Consider the following 26790-nt stretch of genomic DNA (forward strand, 5'->3'; position numbering starts at 1 on the left):
AGGAGTTCTGTTGGTAGTTCTTACACTGCCCCGGTAGCCAGCAGAAAGACACAACAACAGTTGTTCTACCTGCTTTCTGGGCTGAGATGGGGAACCGCTGACTTTTGCACGCCCCATGCCCAACTCCAGCGGGGAAGGTGCCAGGAAGGAATTCTGTTGGCAGTTCTCCTGATTATATGGAAGCGAATGCAACAGATACAAACCTGCAAGTTGCGAGATGTTTGACATTAATAAACGTTAGTGAGAGTCGAGCAGTCAGGTAAAGCCTATTCAAACAAAACGCGCGTTACTGCAGTACTCCAAAACCCGATCAGGATGATGAAGTGGGGCCCATTGTCTCGTATGTGGGAACTGTATCTGTGGTAAGCGATGGCTGAGGAGGCTTTAGGTGTAACGGTGGAGAGGTTGGTGAGATGTCATAACGCAAGGGAGTCACTTCACCCTTGAATCTATGTATGGTATAGTAACGAACAGGAATTGAGACATTATTTCATGTCATTAATGAGACAGATGCTGGAATATTATGCTTAGTTCAGTTCTCAGAATCTTAAGTTCTTGGAAAACGGTATGTAACACAGAGAAGGAGCATAAAAGTTGAGCTTGGGAAAACAGGTTGTACAATGCAAGAGTTTCAAATTGGTGTCCTTCAAGTTTGTCTGAAAGGTAAGAGATCATCTTAAGTTAGTTGGTGTAGTATTTTATAAATTGATTTTAACAGGAACTGACATTTATGCAGAAGACATATGTAAAGAACATATTGCTCAACACTAAAACCGTTCACATTTAAAAAAACAGTGAAACTGAGATCTAAGTGAAGGCAGTTAGCCACTGAAACAACTTCTAAAAGAAGTAGAACATCTGTCCCCTTTGCTTTTGCATCAAAACTGGATTCATTTCTAGGTGGCGTATTCAGGTCTAAATTCAGCCCAAGTTACAGGTCTCTGAACTACAGCGCAGAGAACCCCTCCATAGGCAGCATTCTCAAACGAGAAATAAATGCACGTATGATTTTGTTACATATACAAACACATAACATTAGGCATTATATGTTGGCGATGTGGTAATGTGATGGCTATTTAACAATGATCCTGGCTCATCGGGAGAAACAGGATTTCTCTTGTTTGGAGATAGCCGCAGCTTTGAGGTCAACCCATTTCTTCAGCCAGCTTACATTTTTCTGGACTCTTCAACTTCAGCCATGGCAATTAATCTAAAAAGTAAGCATCATATCTTTCCCTTTTCACCTACGCAAATACGATTTTTAAAAAACACAGGAACAACCAAAGGAAAGCGAAGCCAGATACCATTAATGATATTCACAGAGGAGGAACGTATCACTTAGTCCTCGGAGCAGACTAGGGGACAGAAACAGCAACCAGTTGTTACCAGTATTTATCCCAGCTAGTGCTAGCCAAGTGGGAAGGCCTCATTCTGTAAGAGTACTTGGTGATACCGCGGGTCTGCTAAATGGCCTTTTTGCTTCCTCCTTTCAGCCAATTCAGCCACCATAACTCAGAAAAACCTGCTCAGCTGTTTTTCTTTCTCAGCATTTGTTATTTTTGATGCCATCCCTGTAATAAACTGTGCAGTGTTCGATAGATCGGTTGCAGTATCCATTTTGTCCGCTAGATGGCAGCAGCGCTCCAGCCAAACGAAGGGCCCGCGCCCCACGCCGACCGGGGGCAGCGCATGCGCAGAACGGGCGTGGCGCCTCGGGGCGGGGCTTCCGGCTGCGCACGCGGCCCCGGGAGGCGGGGTCATGGCCGGCCCGCGCGGCGCCGGGAGCCGGGAGCCTTTCGGGCCGGGACGTGCGGCGGCGCCGGGTGAGCGGGCGGGCTGCGGGCGGCCGGGGGCTGGGGGCCGGGGGGCGAGCCCGGGCACGGCCGTCGGGCAGCGGCCGGCCGGGGGGGACGTGGCGGGCCGGCGCTCGGCCGCGCAGGGAGCGCTTGGTGCCGGCGGCGGGCGGGCTGAGGCGGGCGGCCCGGCCCGGGCCCGGCGGGGCAGCCGGCGGTTCTCGGCTCCCTGGCAGTGGCGGTGGTCAGCGGGCTGCTCACGGCGCTGACTTTTTTTTTTTTTTCTCGGAGCTGCGCCGCTGCCTCGGCGAGGAGCGGCGGCGGGGCGGCCCCGGTGCTCCCTTGCGGCGGCGGGGCCCGGGAGGGGGGTCGGCCCGCGGCGCCCTGCTGCCCCCCCGCCGCCCCCGGGTGCCCGGGCAGCCACCGCGGCTCTGCGCGGGGCTTTGTCTTTCCCCCAGCCGCCGACCGGGGCTGTGGCATCGGTCTGGGGCAGGGGCTGCATCGGGCTGGGGCAGGGGCTGCATCGGGCTGGGGCAGGGGCTGCATCGGGGCCCGCGGTAACACTGTCGCGGGGGGCGGCTCAGGAGCCTCCTCAGCCCCTGCGAGGGGCAAGGGGAGGAGAAGCCGGCGGCGGGCTCCGGCCCCCCCTCTTCATTGTTGTTTTCTCTAAAAAGTATTACAGACGGCAAGCGCTTAGCTACCGGGGAGGGTCGGGCGGCAGCAGCTCAGGGGTCTCGCTGATCCTGTGTCGTGACATTCAGCCCCTGGGCCGGAGCAGCCGAGGGGAAGAGGCCTTTTGATTTGCTTCCCAGTGAAACGGGGCTCTTTTGTTTTTCCTTTGTACCCAGGTTCGTCCGGAATCGTACGTTGACAGATCAAGGGGAGCTCAACTGAAGGTCAGCCTAGATGTTACTTTTGAACATGTGCCTTGCGCTCGCGAGCCGGACTGCTGACTGCGGAGGGATAACTTTCGCACTTGCCGAGGGCCCGCGAGGCTCCGTGTGCCCGCTGCTGCCGAGTGCTGCGCTGCTGCTTGGGCAACAGCCAGGGAGGAATTGTTGGTCCCTCGTGGTTACGCAGCCAGGCCTGCCGGGCGCTTAAACCAGTGCGTCCAGTCGGGCGGTATCATTTTTGTAGATTGTACATGAGCCTGAGGTACAAACCCACTTACGTTTCTGTATGGCGGCGTACTTGTCAGAGAGCTCAGTTGCACTGGCGGAGCTGGCACAGAGTTCCCTTGGGACTCCAGACTTGACTGTCTCGTTGAAAGGCTCCAGAGCCTGCTTGGGAAGTCACTTGACGAGGCACAGCTTTGCCGTGAACTTTGTACTTGAATTCTGACTGTAATGCCAATGCCACGTCTTAATCTTTCTCCAGCAGTTATAAAAGCAGAATGAGCGTTAAGAATCTGATTACCTTTTAACTAAATTCAAAACAAAGTTGCGGGATGAAGTGACTGGAAGTCCTGCAAGTCTGACTGGGTGTTACTGCCGTGCATGTTATCCGCCTGTCTACCTGCCTCGTGTTCTGCTGTGGGAATTCCTCTGGGTAATGCGTTGGGCTCTGAATGTAGTGCATCCTGACTTCCTCCCGACCCCCCGAGATGTTATCGGTCTTTGCCTTCCTCATGTTTCACAGGGCGTGGGAAGGCCGGAGAGGCTGGAAGCCTCGGCTGTTGTGTGCGGAGAAGCTGTCAGCCTTCTAAGAGAGCATGTAGCCAGCAAGCGCAGCGTGGTGCTTCGGCACCAAGCCGATATGACAGACCTCAATCTTTTTTGTGAAAAGGGATCACGAGGAAATGTGCTGATGTTGAAGGGGGAAAGGTGGTGGGGGAAGAGGTAGGAGGCAGCTTTCAACCAAGTTTAGGCTTAACTCCTGTGTTCCTGAGAATGGTTCTGGGCTTTGAGGGGTTTGCTTTTGGCTTTTTGCCTTAAGCGCGTCTACCTTTCAGGGTAACGCTTTCTTGGAAGTTGGAAACGGTCCTTCTTGAACACCAAACCAAACCCCGTACCTGGGAGGGCCGTTTAGGGTGCTGCACCGTGTGTTTTATTCCCTGTCGGTCACTTGACACTAGCTGTACATGCTCTCCCGGTTTGGCACGTTCTTACCCTTCTGGCTGAAAGATTCTGTCTTTTCACTTCCTCGGCTCGTCACAGGCCATAACAAATGTGTGTTCATAGACCGCTTTCCTTGCTCGCTGCTTTCAGATTTGAGCGTCGATGCCATGGACGGAGCAGGAGAGCCTCAGCAGGACGTCGAGCACAAGCCGTTTAAACAACACTTGGATAAAGCTGCCAATCGTGTGACTCCAGAAGCAGAGAGACGCGGTAAGATGCTATTCTGTCATTCTTGAATGGATGCTCTCACAGCCTTTCCATCACCGTATGCCTGCTATGAGATTCATGGGAACCAGGGACGGCTGAATTCACAGCGTTTTAAACACCACAAACTCTTGAAGAGTTTACAGGACACAAATCTATTACACTGGCAGATCAGACAAGCTCCTCTGTGTGTGTGTATATATATTATACTCGGTACTTTTGCAAGGCAAGTCTTTGCCTGGTCCCTCTGAAATTGGGACAAGGACTCATTGATGCGTTTCAGGAGCAAAGCTGCTGAGTGAACAGGCTTTTCCTACTAGAAATCAAGCAGCTGCTCTGGCAAAACTTGACTCTGGTTGCATTTTTAAATCCTAGGAGGCTGAGAAACAGGACGAGCTGGTTAGAGGAAAGAGCCTCTTCCAGGGAAGGCTCCGCTGACTTGACCCTTAAGCCTAAACTTGTGTCTTACTGTGTTTGCTTTGTGTGTGTTAATGCATACCTGATTAATAGATTTCAGTTGATTGATCAGTTACAAGTTGGAGTAAGTGGTCCTTGGCTACATAAACCTCTCCTCTGTATTTTTTGACATGTTACGGCTTACTGTTCCACTTCAATACAAACCGGGAACAATTCTGGTAGTGTTGCAGTCTAACGGTAATACTGCAAGACTTTGTCTTTCTAAAACGTGAGGTCCTTGTTATCTGTTCTGGGAGATGGTGTAGTTTTGTGTATTGGTGTTGCCTTCGCAGGTGCGCAGTGACCTGGTTCAGGAACGGCACGGCGGCCGACCCCTGGCCGCGCGGTCCATCAGCTCACAGACACCAATGTGGTGGATGGCAAATGGCGTTTATTGCTGAACGACGTGACACTATATAGCCTGGGTTTACAGTGTCACTTCCGTCTGCTGACATCATAAACTAAAAGCTGTTGGCTGCCTGGAGGGGGGCCCTGTGTTCCCGTACAGCGCGAGATCTTCCGGCCACCAGGCCCTCCCTAGCAACGTTTCCCCTCTCCCTATGTTTAACTCAACAGGCTAAAATAGTAAAAATATTTCCAAAAAAGAGTACAAAGATAAGGCACACTGAGCAATTGGCACTTGGGAAGCGACTGGGGGTAATGGAGTGTAGCTTGGGATACCTGGGGAGAGCCAGGGAGAATCGGGGGAAATACTGACCAGGTACATTTTTAAAGCAGTTGTTGGTGTTCTACAAACATGATGTTGACCCTTTCTAGCCGGCTCTTGACAAAGGACACAAGCCTGTTTAATATACAGGGTCCGAAGATCAGTGTCAGCAGGATTATTGCAATCGGACCTACCAAGGTGGATATCAGGGTGGCTAGCCACGGAGATTGCTTAAACCATGATTCAAACCACCCTTGTTGGGCTTCCCTGTCTCTTTTTCTTTGAGCCAATCTCTCTCTCAATTTGGCCATCGAGTCTCTAACCACTCTGGTGTGGTCAGCATAGAAGCAACATTCCTCTTTCAAGGCGGCACAGAGGCCTCCTTGTTGCATAAACAGGAGGTCTAATCCCCGCCTATTCTGCAAAACAACCTCTGATAGCGAGGAGAGGGATCGTTCCAGAAAGGTGATGGATTTCTCAATTTTTTGTAGGTCTTCATCGATGGCAGCTTGCAGTTGAGGCAGGCCTCGTCGCTGGGTCACCAGGGAGGTCACTCCTGTGGCCGTGCCGGCTGCTCCCAAACCAGGCAGCGTTGCTATTGTTACAGCTGTCAGTACTTCTCTTTTTTGAAGCCCGCTATTGGCTTCTCCCCAGTAGCGGTACATTTCTTCTTCTGGATGGTATAGGATCCTAGGAACAATCAGAATTTGTACACAAAAGTCAGCAGAATCGTCAAAGATTTTGAGGGACACACAGGGGGTTACTCCTGATCGATGGCAGATCCACATTCCGGGTGCGGATGGGATCACCCATTTACGGGTTTTGTCAACCGCAACGGTTCTTGCGCAGACAGCACTATCCCAGCTTGCTAGGGCGACATTACCAATACATACGCCCAGGCCCCTGACTTGGTTCAAGGTAACTCCTTTCCATGGTGTATCCCACCTACACTGGGTTGGATTGCTGTCTGATGAATGGTCAAAGGAAGCATCAAGGGCAATGCCCTCGTAGAAGGGGGGATACACATCATAACATAACCAACAGGAATTCATGAGATCCGGGTTTGACTGATTCAGCGACCGAAAGGTGGCATCTAACGCGCTAAAAAATGGCTTGTCGGGTAAATGGTGAAGGTTCACGTTAGGTTGGCTTGAGGGAACTATCTGCTTGGTTAGTAAGGGATCGGCTGGGGAGAGCATGGCAGTCTGCAAGTTTTCTTTGCTGGTTATCGCTTTTGATCACGACGTTGGGGCCAATCGCTGTTCCACTTTTTACTTCCTGTTTTTTAATAAAAACAGTCCCCCCCTATCTGTGCCGGGTTGCCAGTATCTAACGCCCCAAGTTTTGCCGATGGTCCATCCCAGGTCGTTTTCATTGGTTACGTTTAAGAAAATATATTGGCAGTCACATTTCCCGCGGCACACTGTCCCTCCCAACCCGTTTGGTCTCCTAGGGGTGCAGCCTGTTGGCCCCCAACTGGTCTTAAGAAACGGGTCTGGTTTCGCTGCCTTCCAGCCGGACGCGATGGTTTCACAGCCCCAGTGAGAACAGTAATACTGGTAAGGGACATTACAGTAAGATCTGCCGGGGTTAGAGCTGGGACACATATAGTACATTATAGTGTTCGAACAGGGGGTTGAGAGGATTAGGTCACGGAGATACACTTGGAAGCTGGGGGGTCCCGGGGTGACAATCTTTCGTAGTATCTTCTGGTCCTCCCATCTCGCCAGTACCCGTTCCCACGGCTGATGTTCGTACAAGCCGCTAGACGGCGTTATGAACCCCAAAATTGAGATCACACAAAAACATCGCAGCCCCCCCCCTGCGGGGGCTGTTTCGCCGTTGTCTGGACTCCGCCGGTGCAGAGCCCTCAGATGCGGACAGGCCGCTTGCCGACTCGTCATCTTCTCTTGTCACCAGGGTATACGGGTTACGGGGGTGTCCGATGATCCGGTCCTGCAGATAAAAACTCAACAGTTTTCATTAGTTTTATTCTGAAGGTCTGGCTTGATAGACTTAAGTGGACACCATTTGATTCTGTTATCTTTTCTGACCGCAGCATACCCTCGCCCTGTCAGAACTAATTTCCACCCTTGTTCCCACTCTCCTAGCTCATTTCTGATCATGACGTACGGACCTTCTTCTAGCGCTCGAGTGGCCCAGTGCTTCTGGGCAGGGCTATTCACCTCGTCTCCCCTGGGGAACTGGTTTAGAGCTAACAGGGCTGTTGCTAATAAGTGTGCCTGGTCCCCTGAGGGAATGGCATTGGTAAAACCTTCTGGTTTTGCTAATACCTCTAATTTAGATTTCAGAGTTTGATTTGCCCGTTCGACTATGGCTTGTCCTGTGCTGTTACATGGGATGCCGTGTATCAGAGTAATACCCCATTTCAGAGCGAATGCCTGGACTGATTTAGACACAAAATTCGGGCCGTTGTCCATTTTGATCTGACTAGGGATGCCAAGCCACGCCATGGCTGTTAGCCAATGTTGGATGGTTGCCTTAGCGTCGGTCTTAAGGTGTTGTGTCGCTACGATCACCCCGCTATATGTGTCTACAGTTACTGCTAGCCATGCTTGAGGTTTTAGCAATTGGCAGAGCGTAAAATCTGTCTGCCACACCTCGGAGGCTTTAAGACCTCTGGGGTTGATTCCACTAGACCACAATGGTGCTTTTTGACAGCGGGGACATGTAGCTACTATATGTTTTGCGTCAGTGGCCGAGATCCCACATCTCTTTGCTAGCGCTTTAGCTCCGATGTGGAGGGACTCATGTAATTGGCGGGCATCTTTCAGTGTCCACACCCCTTTTGCAGTGGCATCTGCTTTGTCATTGCCGATTTGGAAGAACCCTATGATTGGGTTATGGCTGTTGACATGGATAACCGATATAGTGCCCTTTCGGGAAAAAAGTGCTTCTTCTAGCATCAGAGCTATTGTGGATGTTGACACGCCGGGCCCTGACATGGCTAAGGAAAGCTTGGCCACAAACATTGAATCAGTTACTATGTCGAGATGTTCTGTTGGGAACAGACCGCACGCCAGCACTACAGCTGCTGCTTCCAGCTGTTGGACGGAGATCGCACGATCAGTCATTTTGACACAGTGCCATTCTCCTCCCGACTGCCATACTGCTGCCGCGGCTGAGGTCGCTGAGGATGCGTCTGTGAAGACCGTTGGTCCCTGTTGGGGCCAGTCCATGATTTTCCGCGGGAGGTCAACGTCGACAATAGCTAGCATTTGAGTCCAGGGGGGCTTTGTGGCATACCGGACTTCCCCCCCAAATCCGGCGAGGGCTATAGCTAGATATTCTGACATTGCCACTGATTGCGTTGGGAGCTGTTTGCGAAAGGGCAGGTATATTTTGGCTGGCTCAATGCCCAGATGTTTTAGGGCGAGTTTTTTGCTTTTCATGATGAGGTTACCGAGGCACTCGACTCCTGGAGAGAAAGCACGTGACGTTTTCCCCAGGACTATCCATTGTATTGGCTGAGCTTTTTCAGGAGGGCCTTGGGCCAGCGCTCCTACTCCCCTCCCTTCCGTGAAATGCACATACAGATCAAGTGGCATAGCTGGGTTCCACCTGGCGAGCGTGTTTGATGACACCTGTTGTTCGATAAAGTCGAGAGAGCTTATTGCTTCTGTCGTCAGAGTTTTTTGTTCCCATGGGTGTTTCCCTTTCAAAAGATCGTACAGGGGGGCCATGATTTCGGGAGGGATCAGGACAACATTGCGGAGCCATTGCAAAGACCCCACTAACTGCTGCATATCATGGAGTGTTTTAACGGTTCGACGGATTTTTATTCGAGGGGGTGTTATATAAGAACTTGTGATTCCCGTTCCCAAGAAACTGACACAGGGTCCTCTTTTAATTTTTGCACTCACGATTTCAAACCCGTTTGTCTTGAGGGTTTCTGAAATGATTGTCACCAGGTGGTCCACCTGATTGCCTGATGGTGCGGCAATCAGGATATCATCCATATATTGAATGATAGTCGCAGTCGGGTCACTGCGCCGAACTGGTGCCAGTGCCCGATCCACTGTGATCTGACAGATAGTGGGTGAATTGATCGTTTCTTGGGGCAGCACTTTCCACTGGAAGCGCAAGTTAGGGCGTTGACTGTTTGGAAACACTACAGAAAAAGCAAACCGCTCCTTGTCCGCCTCATGCAGAGGTATTGAGAAAAAAAAAATCTTTAATATCAAGGACAGCACAAGGTTGTCCCTCCGGAACCATGGAGTTCATGGGCAACAATGTTTGAACAGGACCCATTGGCTGGATTTTTTTGTTTACTTCACACAGGTCATGGAGGAGATGAAACCCCTCACCTGCTCGTTTGGGTATTGCAAAGACTGGGGTGTTCCATGGACTAGTGGAAGGCTCTATATGACCTCGTTGTAGTTCGCGGTCAGGTAACTCGAGAAGGGCATCCATTCGAGGCTTTGACAGGGGCCACTGCTCGACCCACACCGGGTCGGATGATTTCCATGTCAGTCTGATCGGTGGGAGTGGGTGTACGGCAGTGGCCCTTACTGTAAATTTGTCACTCTGGCTTTTAATAAGGCTAGGGCGTCCCTTCCCAACAGGGGTGGGACTCCTGACATGACGTATGGGAAGAGGGTAATGGTCTTTTCTGGTCCCTTTTCTGTGTGGAGCGTGATTGCTACCAAGTGAGCACTATTCTGAGCTCGGGTTAATCCCCCGATTCCACCCACCATGGGGGCATCTTCCAATTTCCAATGTGGGGGCCAGCTCGTTTCAGGAATGACATTAACATCTGCTCCGGTATCAAACAAAAAGGGGATGCTGATGGTGGTACCATTTAGGGAATTATGGAGGGAACAAATCCCCCACACCACTGGCGGGTTGTCACACCTTACTGCCAGGGCCACCCAGGGGTCTCGCCCCCACCGGGCGGTCCCTGCTGTCCCTGGGATGGAGGCCGGGTTTGTGGGGTCGTCGGCTGGGCCATAAAGTTGGTTGCTTCCTGCGGGGGCAACGGGTTCGGGAGTGACCCCCCCTGTCTGGGGTTGGTGTAATGGGGCCGCCTGACATCCCAAGTGGGAGAGGGCTGAGTGCGGGCTGGGGGCCCCCTCCCCTTCCCGTTTCCCTGCTTTTTAAGTCTGCATTCCTTCGCAAAGTGCCCTCTCTTTCCACAGGCCCAACACGGTCCTTTAGATCGGTTTTGCGGGAGGAGTGCCGTTGGCGGGTCTCCTGACTGGGGGCAATTAATCATAGCATGGCCTGGTTGGCCACATTTGGGGCATATCATCATGCTAGCCAGTGCACGAACGGCCACTTGGATTGGGGCCAGGTGTTCCTCGCTCACGACATGTTTGATCATGTCTGCGAGACTTGACCCGGGTGGCAGCGATCGCAGGATTTCCTTGGTTTTTAGATTACACTGTTGCCGCAAACAGTCTGCGACAACTGGGCCTTTTGCCTCTGGGGGCAGGGTCGATGAATCGACTGCTGCTTGGAGGCGATCTACAAACTGTGTGAAACTCTCGCTTTCTTTTTGTTTTATTGTGGACCATGGCGATGGCTTGGCAATAACTCTAGAGGTCACGCGAATAGCCTCTCTAGCTGCACGGGTGGTTGCCATAACTTCATGGGCCCGCAGGCCCTGGGCTTGGGCTTGGGGGGTAATCATTGTTGGGTCTGTACCCATCAACCGCTGTAGGCTGGAGCCGTGTAGCGGATGATCCGCTCCGGTTACTCGGGCTAACTGCCTCGCACAGTTCTCCTCCCATTCTTGTTTAAACACAATCATCCCCGCCCCGTCAAAAATCAACCTACAGGTCTGTTTTATATCGAACGGGAGCAAATCATCTCCCCCAAAAATCCCATCTATGAGGGTGGAGACCATGGCCGAATTGAGTCCTTTGTCCGCGATTGCTTTAACAATCGCTTGTATATCCTTAGGGTTTAAGGGGGAGTGGACCCTCTGTCCCCCGTCCGTCGCTAGTGCGTCTGGTGGGCCCCAGTCGGCACGCGCAATTTGTATTTTTCTCCAATCTGTGAGAGGAATTTCTGTCCCCTTATGTCTGCCGTTCCCCGTGAGTGGTGATATTTTGGTCCCTGTACTTGCCAGCCAAGTCTCCCACGCAGCGTCTGAGCCGGAGTCAGAGCCCGACTGACTGCTCACTTCCGGGTGCTGGTGGGATGTGGTCGGGCTTCGGCCCCTCCCCTTTCTTGCGTAATCGGGCGGTTCTTTCCCTTTTTGCCCGCCCTGCCTTCCGCTTGGGGCGGCGCCTGCCTTATAAGGGCAGTTTTGGGGCGGGTCAGTCGGGGTCTGATTGGCTTTCCGCCCCTCGCTGGTGCTCTTTTCCCTTTTTTGGTCATGCCAATCACTCTTTCCCTTCCCATTCCCCTCCCCCTCCCCTCGGTGTGCGCCTGTTAACTCTAGCGCTCCCCCCCTGCTCCCGCCGGGGGCGGCCTGGCCCCGCCCCTCCCCTCGCTGCTCGGCGCCATCTTGGGGCGCACAGGGCGGTGGTTCGGTCCGTGTGGGTCCGGCCTCGGCTCCCGCCTCAGCGCCCCTGGCCTCGGCCGCCGGCCTGCCCCACAAGGGGCCCGCCGAGGGTCCTGGGGGCGAGTCGGAGACGGAAGAGTCTTTCGGACGCTGAGTGGGCGCGTCACCGTCCTGTCGGCTTTGAGGGTCGGCGGGACCCTCCTCAGCCGGGGGGCGCGAGGTCTGCGTGGCTGCCCCCACTCCCACCCGCGGGGTGGTTAACAGGCAATCCCTGGCAGCTTCCCAGGTCTCCTGCTCGTGTCTCGCTTTCTGGAGAGCCTGGACGACTTTCCCCCACGCTTTCAGATTTTTCCCGCTACCAGTCGCCATCGTTTCGTCGCATAAAGCACGGGAACATTTGTCCCACGCATCGGGGTGGAGTATATCCACCGGCTGGTCAATGACCCCCAGCTCCAAAAGTCTCACAACTGCGAGAGTAAAATCTTTGGGCTTACAGTCGATACCCCACTGCTTATGCAGCTGTAATCCGACCTTCGCAAGAGCTTCCATCCTCTTGGTTGGTCCGGGAGCGTCCTCCCCGCCGGGCTGGTCCTGCCGCTCCGGCCGCCGTTCACCCGACTCCAGGTGATTGTTCCCGGGTTTTGGCACCACTTGTTGCCTTTTTACAGGCGCGTGGTGACCTGGTTCAGGAACGGCACGGCGGCCAACCCCTGGCCGCACGGTCCATCAGCTCACAGACACCAACGTGGTGGATGGCAAATGGCGTTTATTGCTGAACGACGCGGCACTATATAGCCTGGGTTTACAGTGTCACTTCCGTCTGCTGACATCATAAACTAAAAGCTGTTGGCTGCCTGGAGGGGGGCCCTGTGTTTCCGTACAGCGCGAGATCTTCCGGCCGCCAGGCCCTCCCTAGCAACGTATTGGCATGAACTAAACTTGCTGATTTGTTGTAACTCATATTTAGCTTTTCTGTTCTTAAAGCTGAAAGGCTAAGCTGAGCCAAGAGCTGAACAGTGGGTAGGTACGAGACCTTCTGGTGTCACAGAAGTGAGGTGACAGTGTTCTTACTGTTGTGTCACTTAGCAGCCTTTCTGTATTCGGAGGCTGTGGCGTGGCAAATGTAACGTCTGGGGTCAAACCTCGCTTTTTTGTACCCAATTCTCTGTTTCCACATACGGGCCTCCTGCCTTACTTGTGTCGCCAGCCTCCACTGGGATCACTCGGTCTGAACCGGTTGCTCTCGCTCATTATATTATCAACGGAGAGGAAGAGAAACTTGCAGGGAGCAAAGTGTCTCATCCAGGAGAGGCATTTTGAAAGCGATCGAATTGCATTGCATGCAACGAGCAATTTCTTCTGCTGTCTGGAAAAAGGATGCGGCGAGTTTGACTTCCACCACGTGTGTGGCAAGTTAGATTGGAAGTGTCCACCCACCTTTGTGAAACTCTCTGATTATCAGTTTCTGTTAGTAACACTTGATGTTCAGTCAGTTATTTAAACGGCAACTACAGCAGTATTGTCTGGAAAAGGAAAAATCACACAGACGTGGGTACCGCTGGGCTTTAGTCATGACTCAGAGCTGGGCCACCACCCCAGCGGGTGGCAGAGAACCAAGGGATACAGCGTAGGTTATACACGCTTATCAGATCCTTAGTCAATGTCTGAAGTTTTTAGGAGTTTCTTTTGGTCCTGTCAGTTCTGTGAATCCATCACCTGACTCTGTCCCAGTTGATTCACCTGCTCGGTTCCAGTCTCTGCCTCGGTTCCAGGCTCCTCCTCGGATCGTGATCTTCTTTCTGCCCACTTTAACTCACACGCTCCTTCAAGCGCGCTTAGTCTTTGAAAGAGCAGTTCCTATTCACATGCACCAGTTTTTCCAAACCCGCCTGTGTTTCTGAAAGCACCTGTGTCCACAGATTGATCATCTGTTGCTTCTCTGTTCTCCCACTGATAAACTGGTCTGGGTTTTAAACCAGCCTTGGATTAGGGCTGTGCTAGGGACGGGGCCTGGTTCTGCCCCTTAGCTGCTTCGGCACTTTAAATTTCTGAGTTAAAAATACATTTTATTTAACATTAACCTTAAATTTAGTAAAGCGTACCTAAATATTATGGAGTAGTATGTGGAGGCTTTTCCTGATCATAGTTACGTTAAAATAGTTAATAGCTTAATGATTTCTGTGGTGGGTTGCATTCTGTGCTGGGATGTCATCTCATTCATTTCCACTGGATGGCGATAGAGGACTGAATTTTTTTTATTTTTATTTTTATTTCCTGTTTCGTTTCCTTTTAACATGGGCCGAGTTTTCCAGCGTCATATGTCATATCTGCGTGCGAGTCGAGGACCATGTTAACAGCACGAAACTTTGCATGTGGGGTTTTATGTGCTGCAGTTTCTTTATAGTATCCAAGCTGTGTGCAGTACCTCTGGGTGCTCTCTGAGACGACTCGACAGGCAGCTACCGATTACATTCAGAAAGCTGTTACTGGTTGCTGGATCTTGAAAGACTCCGTGTGTTGTACAGGTGTTCTTCAAATGGCAGGAACCATGGCTTTGACAAAGCGTAGGAATTACTAAGCTGCATTCTTCCTGATGCTATCTTTTAGTGTAATTACAGGATCAAAACCCGTACTGGTTGAATTCTTAGTTGTACTCTCACCTTGTTTGAATGTTGTAAGCTGTAGAAAGTAAGTCTCATACAGTGGTTTAAGAACGGGTATATTTTTCTAAAATTTTTTATTTGCTTGATCATAACTACCATGAAGTGAGGTTAACGATTGATTTTCATGCATATTTCATACTTCCTAATTAAAATCTCTTTTTTTTCTGTGGCTAATACAGATGTCTCTAAATACTCACTTCTGTCCACCTGTTACACCTCCCAGTCTCAACAAAGAGGGTCCCAATAACATTTTGTCGCCTCAGCAGAGTGTGACACATCACTTGCCCTGGCCTTAGTTATGCAAGAAGCCGCCTTCTCGAGGCTTGTAGGAGGGTGGTGCGGCGGTGCCTAGGCAGTGAGCCTTGTAGGGCTTTTGTAACCCAGCAGACTTGGTCCTGTCCTTCAGGATTTGTGAGTGGAACAGCCTGGTTTTAAGGGGCCTCTTCCCATAAGAACCCATGTTTCTGAAAATTTTAGACATGCAGTTCCTTGGCTCGCTTATTCCGAACTCCAAAGTTTACAGACCTTTCGCATTTGTTTTTGGAAAACAAAGGTCCTGTTTGAGTTTTCTGGAGGCATGTCTTGCCCTTTGGCAGGTTTCAGCTGTCACCAGCTCTCATCTCCTCTGTTAAGAGTCGCTCTGCAGCCTTCTGCATTTAAGAACGTATTTGTGCCCCAGCTGTACTGTGGCCGCGCATTCAACACACAGGTGGCACAGACACTTGCAGAATTGTAAAATCGTGACAAAGATAGAAATTCCTTGGAGATTTCTAGTAAGCCAGTGGTTAATGTGTGTGCGTTGTCAGCATCGTTGTACTGGAGAGCTGAGTGTCAGTTTTCCGCTTGGGAGATTCCCACTGTGATCTAGTTTCACAGCAATGTATAACTGTGTTCCCTACGTATCTTGGGACAGGATTATGCGCTATGCGCTGCTGTCTGCTATTTAAAATGTTCTTTGTGTAACAGGTCCTGTATCGGTCGCAATTCGCTGTTTGGGTCTGCTTTAGACAAAGTTTTAACAAAGCCTTTGTGCAAGTAACATCTGATTGGCGCTCCGGCAAGGCTTACAGGTGGCTGGTTCTTTCTGTGGAGGGTGTTATTCAGGTGGCAAACGCTGCTCTGCTTGTTGATCTTATTTTGCAGCTCAGCAGGCCCTGTGCATTCTTTCAGGTGAGCTTCGGGTGCAGGATGCGCAGATTCTGATACAAAATCATTCCCTTCACGTGTAGAACAGTTTCTGTGCGTAGAGCAGAAGTACAAGGTGGTGTTTCTAGACGTGCCTCGTCACTATGAATCCTCTTTTGTCTTAGAACTGGGGAAAGAAGAAGAAAAGGTGTTTGATCCAAATGCTTCGGATGCCGATCGCTGTGAAAGCTGTGACGGGGCAGAGTCAGAGGACATTCGGTAACCTTTACATCTTCTTAGTGCTTGAATCGGTACAGTCAATGTGGCGTACGTGTTGGGTTGTTTTTTTCCAAAATGCCTGTGAAGGTCCGTGCAGTGAAATCCTCCTGGGCACCTGTTCAGAGAATGGTGAGAGCTGTTGTGTTTTAGTACGCCTGTGCTGCGCTCACAATTGTTAAGAGCGTGCACAGTTAGGCTGTCTGTTTTGTCTGCGTGCCTGTTTGAGGGCAGTAGCACAAAGATTGTATCTTAGCAAACGGAACCTTTTCTGGGATTACTTGGTGTCCAGAGGGGAGCTGTGTAAATTATTTCACTGTTCTGTGAGCTGTCTCGGAATAAAACCCAGTTATGGCTTTGCCTTCTCGTTTCTGCTGCAGGCTTTGCATCCTTATGGGAGCAAAGACCAGACACCCATCACTCACACAAATGACGGGTGTTATTTGGTGTTTCTCATTCCTTCTACCTGCAAATTTGTGTAAGAATGGATTCGTGATAGTCCACAGGTTCTGGACTATCCTTTGCTATAGTAATTTAGTTTGTCACGTCTGTCAAGTTGCATCCTTCCCCAGAGATGTTTCCATCTTGAGGGATTCATGATTCCAGCCTTCAACTTTTTGTTTTGTCCAGCACAACATGGAACAGAGACAGACAATTGTTTTTTCTGGTGAGCGTGACAGAGACTCTGGTGAGTCCAGAGGTAGAAGAGCAATGAAGAAAGTTTGCCATTAACCCTGCCTCCGATGTTGCCAGTCTTTCCCTAAAAACGGAGGACGGGAGGAACAGAAACAGGTAGATGCTGTGTTCACGTGGGGAAGTTCCAAGCTGCTCAGAACTGTGGGAGACTTCCCACAGAAACAAATGTCATTTTTGCAGCAAATTTATTTGCCAAGGATGGACTTGGCTGTCTGAACGGACAACTAAAGCCCTCTTCAGAATTAAGCGCTGCATTGAAGCAGCTTGCGTCCTCGTGCCAAAATCTCAAAAAGTACGTCAGGAAACTCAAGCTCCTTCAGGAGCATTAGATCACCTTTCAGTGTCCAGTTCCTGAAGTTTGCTGCTTTGAAACAAAATCCACCGGGGATTTAAGTCCTGAGCTGGAGTGTCTCTTTATCGCTGTAAAGATGATGTTTGTGCTCTTGCAGGTGCTGCAATACTTGTGACGATGCCAGAGAAGCATACGGGTGACGAGGCTGGGCCTTCGAGAACCCGGAGAGTGTAGAGCAGTGCAAGAGGGAAGGATTTAGCCAGAAAATGGAAGAGCAGAAGAACGAGGGCTGCAGAGCGTACGGTTTCCTGGAGGTCAACAAGGTGAGAGATGGGTTTTGCCGTGAGCCCGGTGCATGGTGGTGATGAGCGTCAGAAGGCACAGTCGGGGCAGTCTGCTCTTTTTTCCAACTTTAAGTGTTCACAGGACTGTAATAACCCCTGGGCTCAGCGAGGTACTTGTGCCTGTAGGGGGGTTCAGTAGGAGAGTCAGGAAAAGGGTGGGAAGGGGCAAATTCCCTGTTCCATGAGGTGGGCTGGCTGGAGAAGCTTAGCTTTTTCTACCATCTAGCTAGTGAGTCTTTTTACCGAGGTTTCTGGAGGGGGAGAGGCAGCTTCTTTGCGGTGAGGTAGTCCCACCTGCCCTTCTAGTCTCAAAACAGAGACCACCGGCGGGTGCTGGAGGTAACAGTAACCAACAACTTGTCAGCAGAGGTGCTGGGGGGAGTGAAATGTTCCCTTCTTTAGAAAACCAGTGGAAGCAAGACTATTGGAGTTGTCATGGTTGAAGATGCTTAAAGAGATGTTGTTTGCAACTGGTGCATGAAAATGTAATACAAGATACGCCAGATGACTGTGTCACTACCCTGTCATTGGGCAGGTTACCGAGCTCAAAACACTGGGACGTGCAGGTTACGTACCCAAGTACATTCTAGCAGTCAGGCCCAGGGTAATTTTTTTTTTACTACTTTATTTCAAAATCTGGAGGTTTTTTTTACATCTTTGTGTACTATTCCTGGAGGCAACATTCTTTATTTCTGAAAAACAAAACCAAAACCAAACACACCCCGCCCTTTCGCTCATGAAGCCAGACGTCGTGTTTTGAATATCGTGGGTGCTGAACCGTTACAGGACCCTGTGCCACAAAGCGTGATGAGCAGGAAAGATTCAAGGGGGAGTGCTGTGGGTAGCAAGGGTCCAAGGGTGGGTGGGCGTCACTAGGGAAATTTCTGGGGGCCATTGTCACATCTCCATTCTCATCGGGTCCGCAGTTAACGTACGCGATAGGTTTGCGCGGACATTCAAAGGTGTAACGTAGCTTGTGAGCTTGATGCGTTGAAATCTTCCAGGGGAGGGTGTGTATGATTGCTAGCGAGTGTCAGGGAGGACTGACATCTAATATCCATATCCTTTTCATATTCAAGGTTAAAACTTGAATAACCTTTGTCTTTCGGGGGATTTTGGAGTGTGGGGGTTTTTTTTGGCGGTACGTTTAGTGCTTTATTTTTGAACACGGCTTGTTTTCATGGATGCAGACATAGGACCGCTGTTGTTTATTGTATTAAGGGTTTTCTTACCCTGCCTGCTCACCCTCCCAGTTACTTTCTCCACTCCGTTTCTGTGATACCTTGTGATACCTTTTGATATTTCCTACAGCAGCAGTTAGTTCCCTCCCGGTAGACTTGATTCCTTCTTCTCATTTTTATGTCCACTAAAATACTCTGCATAGAACAGTTGTTGTCAACATCGGTATGTGATGGTGGCTTTCCACATGGCTGCCTGTGAGGAAGAGGGGAAATTCATATCTCTTTTAGGACAATATTTGCTGGTATTGTCACCCATGACAATGAGTTGCTTATTGTCTATCTTATTCCGATAAAAATTTTAAAATCCAACCGCCGGTATGGCTGCTTTGTTTATGTAGATTCAGGCTTTTTAATGAAAGATTACTGTCTCCCACAGGTAGCTGGAAATTTCCACTTTGCACCGGCAAAAAGTTTGAACAGTCTCATGTACACGGTAAAGTATTTTCTTTTCCTGCTTATTGTGACCTTTAGCTTCCAAGTGTTTCAGACCGTTTCCTTTGAACATCTTTGCATTGCTATCTGTGGTAACAGCAGCACTGCTTCAGGGGGGAGGACATTGGTGAAATTTTGTTAGAGATGTTTAGAACTGTATCGGGAACGAACAGAAAAGTGTTTTCTGAAGGTGCTGCCACATGGGTCTGGGAGAACATGGAGGAGAATGTGTCTGGGCAGTCTCTCGGCCTCACTTGTTCTACAAAACTTTGCTGCCCCGCTGTAAACAACCTCAGGTACGGTGTTGGGTCCGGGACCTGAATATCAGTATCTCTGGAAGGGATGTTTTGGAGAAAAGCTCTTGAGAATTTCAAGGCAATTCAGAACTTTCAGAGTAAAATTTCAGTCGTGAAGGACTTTGACTTCCTCAAGTATATATAAATACACAGTGGCTGGAATGACAGTGGTAGTTTACAGAATCGTAGAATGGTTTGTGCTGGAAGGGACCTTTAAAGGTGCCCTAGTCCAGCCACCCTGCATGAAGCAGGGGCATCTTCAACTAGATTGATTTAAAGAATCATTCACCAATATTCGAGTGAGTGGAGGTTATCTTTATTCTTTATTGGCGATCGCTCCACCAAAGTCGTGCACCCCAAGGGGGTTTTTCAGTCCCCTCTTTATACAAGCAACTCAGACCTATTCATTAACTTTCTGGGAAATCGTTTACATATTCATTACAATTCGAGGAACTTACTTACATAAGCTAGTGACCATGATTTAAGTCCTTGTCTTTGCCACGCTGTATAAACAACAGGAACTTGGGACCAGACAGCCTTTTTAAAGATGACAAATCCAAGGACTCAGCAATTAGTACATCCGTCATGTTAGCAATAAGGGCCCTTGGACGTTTCCCAGCTTTTAGATAAACATAATTACATCATCCTTTAGATAAGTGGCACATCATTCACCATTCATTCCCCCCTTTTCCAGTAACTTTTGCAAATTCTTTTGCAACTACAAAAAATCATTATGCCTTATGATCATTCTTCGACAGCACCAAACAAAACATTGAAGTAATACACATATTCCTAAAACTATTACAGTAAGTATTATAATAAAAGCATATTTTAACCATTCCAAATTAGGTAACCAGGAAGTCAGTTTGTCCCATATCACTTTAAAACTCCATGATAAATCATCTTTAGTAATTTCATGCAGGATCTGCACCTTGTTCCGTATCTCATGGATGTCTGTTTAATCATTCCATCCATCAGACTGGGAACAAGTATTTTGCCCTGGGTTTCCAGGACATGCTCCTCCTGTCTTGTTTGAGCTTTCCAATGACAGTTGTTATCACTTTCCATAAATATTGTGGTGGTTAGGCTTAATATTTGTAAGTCAAATCTGGGACCCAACTCATATATTTTATTATCAAATAGGCAATATCCTCCACCGTAGTCTGGCTTTTTCCAAAAGTCTGGCCAGGTAGTCCATTTGTCATCGAGATAATTCCAGTTTTGGGAGGCCACCCCATACAGGGGTGTTACCAAGCCTCCTTTAGGAAGAGAGGTACGTATCCAGCATTCCTTAGCTTTCATAGCATTAACGATCATTTGCAATGTTTGAAGACTGGTATTGTTTACCCATGCTTCAGTTTCTAATATTTCTACAACAGTTACAATTAAGATCAGAATAACTTTACACAAATGTCCCTGATCCTTTTTGACAGTCCGTTGTGTCTCCGGAGATTTCTTTACGATCTAAAGAACCGTAGTCCCGTGGGTCCTGCCAGGGTGACAGCCCATGATTTCTCAGGAGCCTTCTTTATCCAAGAGTAGTGAATCCAGGCTGGTTATTCTCTTATCTTGACGGCAGTGAAGGTTGTCGGCAGCACCTGATAGGGTCCTTCCCACTTCTCTTCCAAAGGTTTCCCTGAAAATGTCTTTATATACACATAGTCACCAGATTTAAAGGAACGGACTGGTTGATCCAACCCTCTGGCCCTTGTTCCCAATACTTGTTTATTTATAACTTTTAATTCTCCCTGGAGGGTCTTCACATATTCACACAAATATCCCTCCCCTAACTGCCTTGAATCTTCTCTGGCAAATTGTAACTGGTATGGTCTCCCATATCATACTTCAAAAGGGCTCAAATTCTCCTTCGTTCTCGGTTTAGTTCGTACTCTTAATAATGCCAAGGGAAGAGACTGTGGCCAAGTTAGATTTGTCTCTTGTCCTATTTTCACTATCTGTTGTTTAATTAAATGGTTTATTTTTCGACTTGCTTGAGGCCTGTAAGGGGTGTGTAATTGCCAATCTAATCCCAATACCGTACTCACTCGTATTATTTTGGCACAAAAATGTGAGCCTCTATCAGAAGAGATTGTTGCCAGAACCCCAAAGTGGGGGATAATTTCATTTAACAATCCCTTCGTTACCTCTCTTGTTTTATTTGTTCGACAAGGGAAAGTTTCTGGCCAACCTGAAAACGTATCAGTCATAACGAATAAATACCGGTACCCCCCTTTTCTTGGGAGTTCGGAAAAATCAACTTGCCACTGTTGTCCTGGATAATTTCCTCTACTAATGTTCCCTAGTTTTATTCTGTTTGCTACATTGGGATTATTACATTGTTTTATGACAGTATATAAGTTTCGCCCTATCAATTTCTGATTTAGACTTTTATATAACATACCAGCTCCCCAATGAGTCTTATTATGTTCTGTTAGGGCTGTGGTCCATATTAAATTGGGTGGTACCACTATATGGCCATCTGCCAAATAAGCCCACTTATTTAATTTTATTTTACCATTCATGTCCCGAATTAGCTTTAGGTCTCCTTTAGAATAGTTTGGCTCCTCATCTGTACTTAGAGTTTGGATTTTACGGTCTGGTATTAAGGATAGTTCCTCCTTTCCTACTTTCTCTGCTGCTCATCTAGCCTCATGGTCGGCCAGGCGGTTTCCAATTTCCAAATCAGTGCCTCAATGGGCCATCTTATGTTCTTCCTTCCTGGACGACCCTCTTATAACAGAAGGGGCCATTCCTCACATCAAGGTCTGGCATGGCACGTGTTCCCACCGCTCAACGCCTACTGGGTTGCAGCCAGCAGCAGAGCTCAAGATTCTTCTTGGTGGCAAACACAGAGGCCAACCCAGTCTTGCCCTTGATTGTGGTAGGAGGCACCCGACCAACCTTATTCCTTGTACTTCGTTGTCAATGCAGAGTTTCATCTGCACATCCCATAACAAGTCACCGTCACGGCAAAACACACAGATTTACATTAGCAGAACTACTACAGAGTGTATTTTATCTCAGTTTTTGTGCCAATACCCCCCACAGCCCTGCTGACCAAGGGATATTATTTTACCTGAACTAGGCAGGCCTTCCCTTATCATTTTTACTGTAACAGGTAAAGCATTTTTTTTGCCTTACCTGGAATTTATTTCCAGATTTACCTGGTTAAAGATTTCTTTTACTTCAGGGAGGTCCTCTTTTCCACTTTTCTGTTGAATTAAAGATAAGCTCAAGATTTCAATCACTTGATCATTTTAAACTTTTGGTTTCATTTCTCCTTTTTTAAATGTTTAGATGTTCTAATAAATCTCATCCCAACAAAGATTTTGGTGAATTTGGCATTCTTGTTTGTTTTCTTAGTTTGTACTTTAAAGGTTTCAGGATGTTTTCCTGGTGGCCAGCTGCTCCCACAACTGTAACAAATTCCTTTCACTGAAGTTTAACATCAAATAAGTTGGTTTTGTATTCACTAAAAATTCCACCTCATTTTTTTCTAAATCACGATTATCTAGTAACAATCAACTTGAACCTTTATCTAGTTCTGTTAGATCATCCTGATAAGTCTTTCACAACCAACTTTCCAACATCTAAATTTCCCCATCAAAGATTCACCTTTGTTCTCCTGAGACCCGCTGCCTGCCCTAAAGGGGCCGATACCGGTCCTGTTGTGCTGCACGGGGTGACACTGTCAGGTCCGTCTGCTCAATTGTCAGCAACAGCAACCCCCTCCTCCTCACCATCAGGATTCGGGGCAGGAGATGGTCTTCCTGCTCTGCAGGTTACACAAGCCTGCCTCTGCTGCAGCAGTTCTGTTTTAACTCTTTCTTACCCTGAATGCAAATCTGCTCCTTGTTGCTTTAAGTCTGTGTTCTTACGTATCAGCCTTCGCAGGCAAACAGCAAACACCCTGCCATGCGTCCAGCAGGACTCAGCCGCACCTTCGAGGGGGTACGGGGCTTTGTACAAACTCACCCCAATACTTTAACATTTTCACAAGGTCTTTGATTCTCCACCCCCCTCAGGTTTTACATACATTAGTACAAGTTTTTATATCTTACAACGTGTTTCATTCTGGTTGCTCCACAGAAGGAACCACAACCTGAGCTTTTTAACACAAAAATTTCAACAAGAACATCTTTCTAGTTTAGGTCTCAGTTTTTCCCCCATCCTGTTCTAGAGCCATAATCAAAGATCAGGTGATGTTAATCCCGCACTCTTTCTAGTGTTAGTACCATAGGATCCCAAGGGGGTACTAATCCACAGTCCTTTTGCCACTCAGGTTTGTCCTGGAGGACGAAGAACACGTCTGTATACGATACTTCGTCCCATTTTCCCTCTCTCCTCAGAAACAACAATAATTGCAGGAGAGTGTTATAATCTAACATTCCTCCCTCCTGAGGCCATTTCGCATCACTCCAATTTATACAAAGGCCACCACTGATTACAATATTTAATCAATTTCCTTCTATTTTCGGTACCACCATGTCCTACGATATCACTCCAATGTTTTAATATACAACCCAAGGGCGATTTTTCACAGGGCTTACTTCTTCCATTTCCCATTTCACAATTTTAATCACTTTGTTTTTCTCCGGCCGCCTTAGCCACCCAAGGTCGGAAACGCGGATAGAGCTCCTTACTCGTTTCGCACTCAAAACGCGTGTCTCAAGCACTCTTGCACTCACACTCAGTCAAAATAATTAAGCTATACACGGAAAATCAAAACGCGCATCTCAATCACACCATTCACACTCTCCGGGCAGCCCTCAGTCACACAAGCAGTATGTTATACGGTACCGTGCACTTATGTACAACATTTAGGAACACTGACAGTTCACAGAGTATGCATTTCAATGAACAATTGCCAACAAACAAACAACAAACAAAAAACCCAAATTTTTCCTGGTCTTAAGCAGAGTGTTAAGTTTTCCGCTATTTGCCTAGAATTACCAGAATGTTATTATTTTTCAACATACATTTCATAACTCCAAGTTTTGAACATGTAACAAGACAACACATAGAACAAACAAGACACAGAGCGCTATTTCAGTTGTTACATTCTAGGAATTCCCCAATCCTTAAGACAACCTAAAGGAAGTTTTTAGCTCCCCCCCCCCTTTTTTTTTTTTTTTTTTTCTTTTCCGACGCAAAAGTTTCCCTTTTACTTTTGCTGTGAGGTCCCTCTTGTTCCTGTGAGATTCCGCCTTATTCCGTCCCGCCCCCCGCTTTCCGTCACGAGGCCTCCGGGCTTTTAGGAATGGCAGTAACCTCGGGTTTGCTCGATCTGCCCTCAAGATCGCTAGCGGCCACCCCCTGGTCAGCAAACCCCCTCCCAAGGTACCTTTCCTCCTGGGGACTACGCTGCGCGCCGGACGTCTCCATGCGTCTCACCAGCCGCCCCGTTACTAAACATACCGTTTTATCCGCGGATCCAGGGGTTCTCTTCTGCTCCCGGGTGAACAGCTGAGAAGAGGAGGCTCCTCCGAGGAAATCTCCCGGGGCACGCCTGAGAGCGTCCGCTCCGCAGCTGGTCCCTCAGCCGAGCAGAAATCCTCCTGGCTGGCTCGCCAAAACTGACGTGCGGAATTAGACTCTATAACTCGAAAGTTATAAAGTAGGCATGTTTATTGCGCGCAGATGCACGGGGGATCGCTCCTCCACAAGCGTGCATACCCGAAGTGACGAACCATTCCACATTTATACAATGAAACAAATGAATATTCAATTCGCGCCTATACATATTTGTTACCTAAACCCCGCTTCGTATGTTAATTAGATTATCAGTCCGTTTCTTGGAATGTGGTGGTCTTGCAGGTTTGTAGGTGATTCATGTTCTTGTGACCATCTGATCTTCTTCAGCAAGGAGACTTAGCACTCCCTCCCTCTAGATAGCATTGGAATATCTCTCATCCTTTTCTCATTCTTTTTTAAATAGCCCCTTTGTTAGAGGAAGAAGGGCAGGCGTCTCCTCAAAACTGTAGTTGTCTCCTCAAAGCTGTGTGCCTATGTGACCAGACACCGCACCCATGACTAGTCACCATACCCACATTCCTTGAGCGGACATATACAATCACAATCGATGTCCATTGTCCCCATTTCACACTATTTCTCCATATCAACTCAATCATTTTAGATGCTATCAAAACATCCTCTAACAAATAACTGCAGTCAGATCACTTACCCACTGACACTTGATGAAGTCCCAAATAGGCAGCTCAGTCTTGAGCCAGAACAGGCTTCGTATTTGTTTCCTGATGAGAAAGAAGGAAAATCAAGGTGGCTCCTTTTGCCCGTGTTTCCCCTGCCGCCTTCTGAGCAATGCAGTCCCACACTGTAGGGGGGAACAACGATTTCATTTTGGTTTTGTTAGCACAGACCTGAATGCACAACCCTGGCTTTGCTGTCCCCCTTTTTATACCCATGCTGGGAACCCATTTCGTTTTCTCACTTTGTTGAGTTTACATCTCACTTCCAAACTCTGAACTGCTTCTCTACTTCTTTTCTGAATCAAGACAGCATTTCAAATGCCTGCGGTTTTGAGACATTAACTGTGCAGTTACTTGAAGAGTAAGTTGTTCTCCTCCCTTTGCTTTTTAAAACAAAACAAAATCTTTGGCCCTAACAAGTGTGATGCCTCCTAGCTTTTCTTTTTCCTTAATACTATGACACCCTTTAATTCAGACAGCTGTCTTTGTGTACATGCAGAAGAAAATCTACAAGCCTCAAGAAGTTAATCACAGTTCAAGGGGAATCTCTGACGTGGAAGTCAACAAGGCAGTATCCAAGGCTGCGACTGCCAGAAGACAGTGCCACAGAAGGACGGAGAGATTCCAGATAGAGGTTCAGACCTGACTCTGCAAGGTATCGGCACAACATCTCAACCTAGACAAGAAAGGGTACAGCTGTCAAGGACACCCATATCTATGCAGTTACAGGATCGGCCAAGCAGTTGTTCCTGGGGCTGACGCTGCCTTAACCCCAGCTCTCTTGGCCTCCTGTTGCCTCTGGCAGCTAAGAGCCATCTAAGCCCCCACGACACCGAGGACAGAACCATGCTGCAGTACCACCACGCTGTAGAGGCAGGGTTTAGTGGTCTGTCACAGATGCAGAGCAGGGGCAAGTCCCTCCTCCCTCACACCCAGCTCTTCTCCTCAGCTAGCAGGGTCCTGCCAGGGCATCTCCCATCCCACCCCATACTGCGGGGCACCACAGGCTGGGGACCACCAGCCCCTCCTCTCCTCCACCCGACATACCTGACCTCCTTCAGAGCCTAAGCACATGGCAGCTCTCTACTGCTTGGCATCACGTGCATTTAAAACCATGGCAATACCCAAGCACCCACGGCCCAGCAAGATCCTCCCATGGTCGGCTCCTAAGACCACGCTAAACGCCACAGACTGTCCTTCCTCCAACTTCTCCAGGCCAAGAAAAAACCCACACAGCCTTAACCCAGTCCACAACAGCTGGGTTGGCATCTGCAGCTCCTGGCACCACTTGGCAGTTCCATTTGCAGTAGGACTGCTCTCCTCGGCTTCACAGCAAGCTGGTCATCCACAGCCCCAGCCGATCCTAACCTCTCCTGCAAGGCGCTTTCAAACACCAGCATCTGCTTCTGTGATCTGAAGCAAGCGAGAGGGAAAAGCCAGACAACACAGTGGGACACAGGGAAGGGACAATCCCAGCCCATGACACATGTTTCAGCCTGAGCCCACA

General features: G+C 48.7%; 2 protein-coding genes across 4 annotated transcripts in view; one reads left to right on the plus strand and one right to left on the minus strand.

Moving 5' to 3' along the window:
- Nucleotides 1-26790, minus strand: part of LOC308057725 (olfactory receptor 14C36-like) — a 123716-nt gene that overhangs the window by 76131 nt on the left and 20795 nt on the right. The window lies entirely within an intron of this gene.
- LOC308057732 (endoplasmic reticulum-Golgi intermediate compartment protein 3-like) lies at nt 1870-22416 on the plus strand. 3 transcript variants are annotated; one of them, XM_080411791.1, is made up of 6 exons: nt 1870-2689; nt 3432-3631; nt 4001-4120; nt 15683-15776; nt 16919-17084; nt 18723-22416. In XM_080411791.1, the coding sequence occupies exons 3-5, from the start codon at nt 4018-4020 to the stop codon at nt 16959-16961; spliced, it is 240 nt and encodes a 79-aa protein (XP_080267917.1). In that variant the 5' UTR covers nt 1870-2689; nt 3432-3631; nt 4001-4017; the 3' UTR covers nt 16962-17084; nt 18723-22416. The 3 variants fall into 3 exon arrangements, 1 of the variants encoding a protein (XP_080267917.1); XR_013925413.1 differs by lacking the exon at nt 15683-15776 and having other exon boundaries at nt 1875-2689; XR_013925414.1 differs by lacking the exons at nt 1870-2689; nt 3432-3631; nt 4001-4120 and adding an exon at nt 15425-15542.

This window comes from Falco punctatus (genome assembly GCF_963210335.1).
Source record: "Falco punctatus genome assembly, contig: scaffold_29, whole genome shotgun sequence".
Lineage (NCBI taxonomy): Eukaryota > Metazoa > Chordata > Aves > Falconiformes > Falconidae > Falco > Falco punctatus.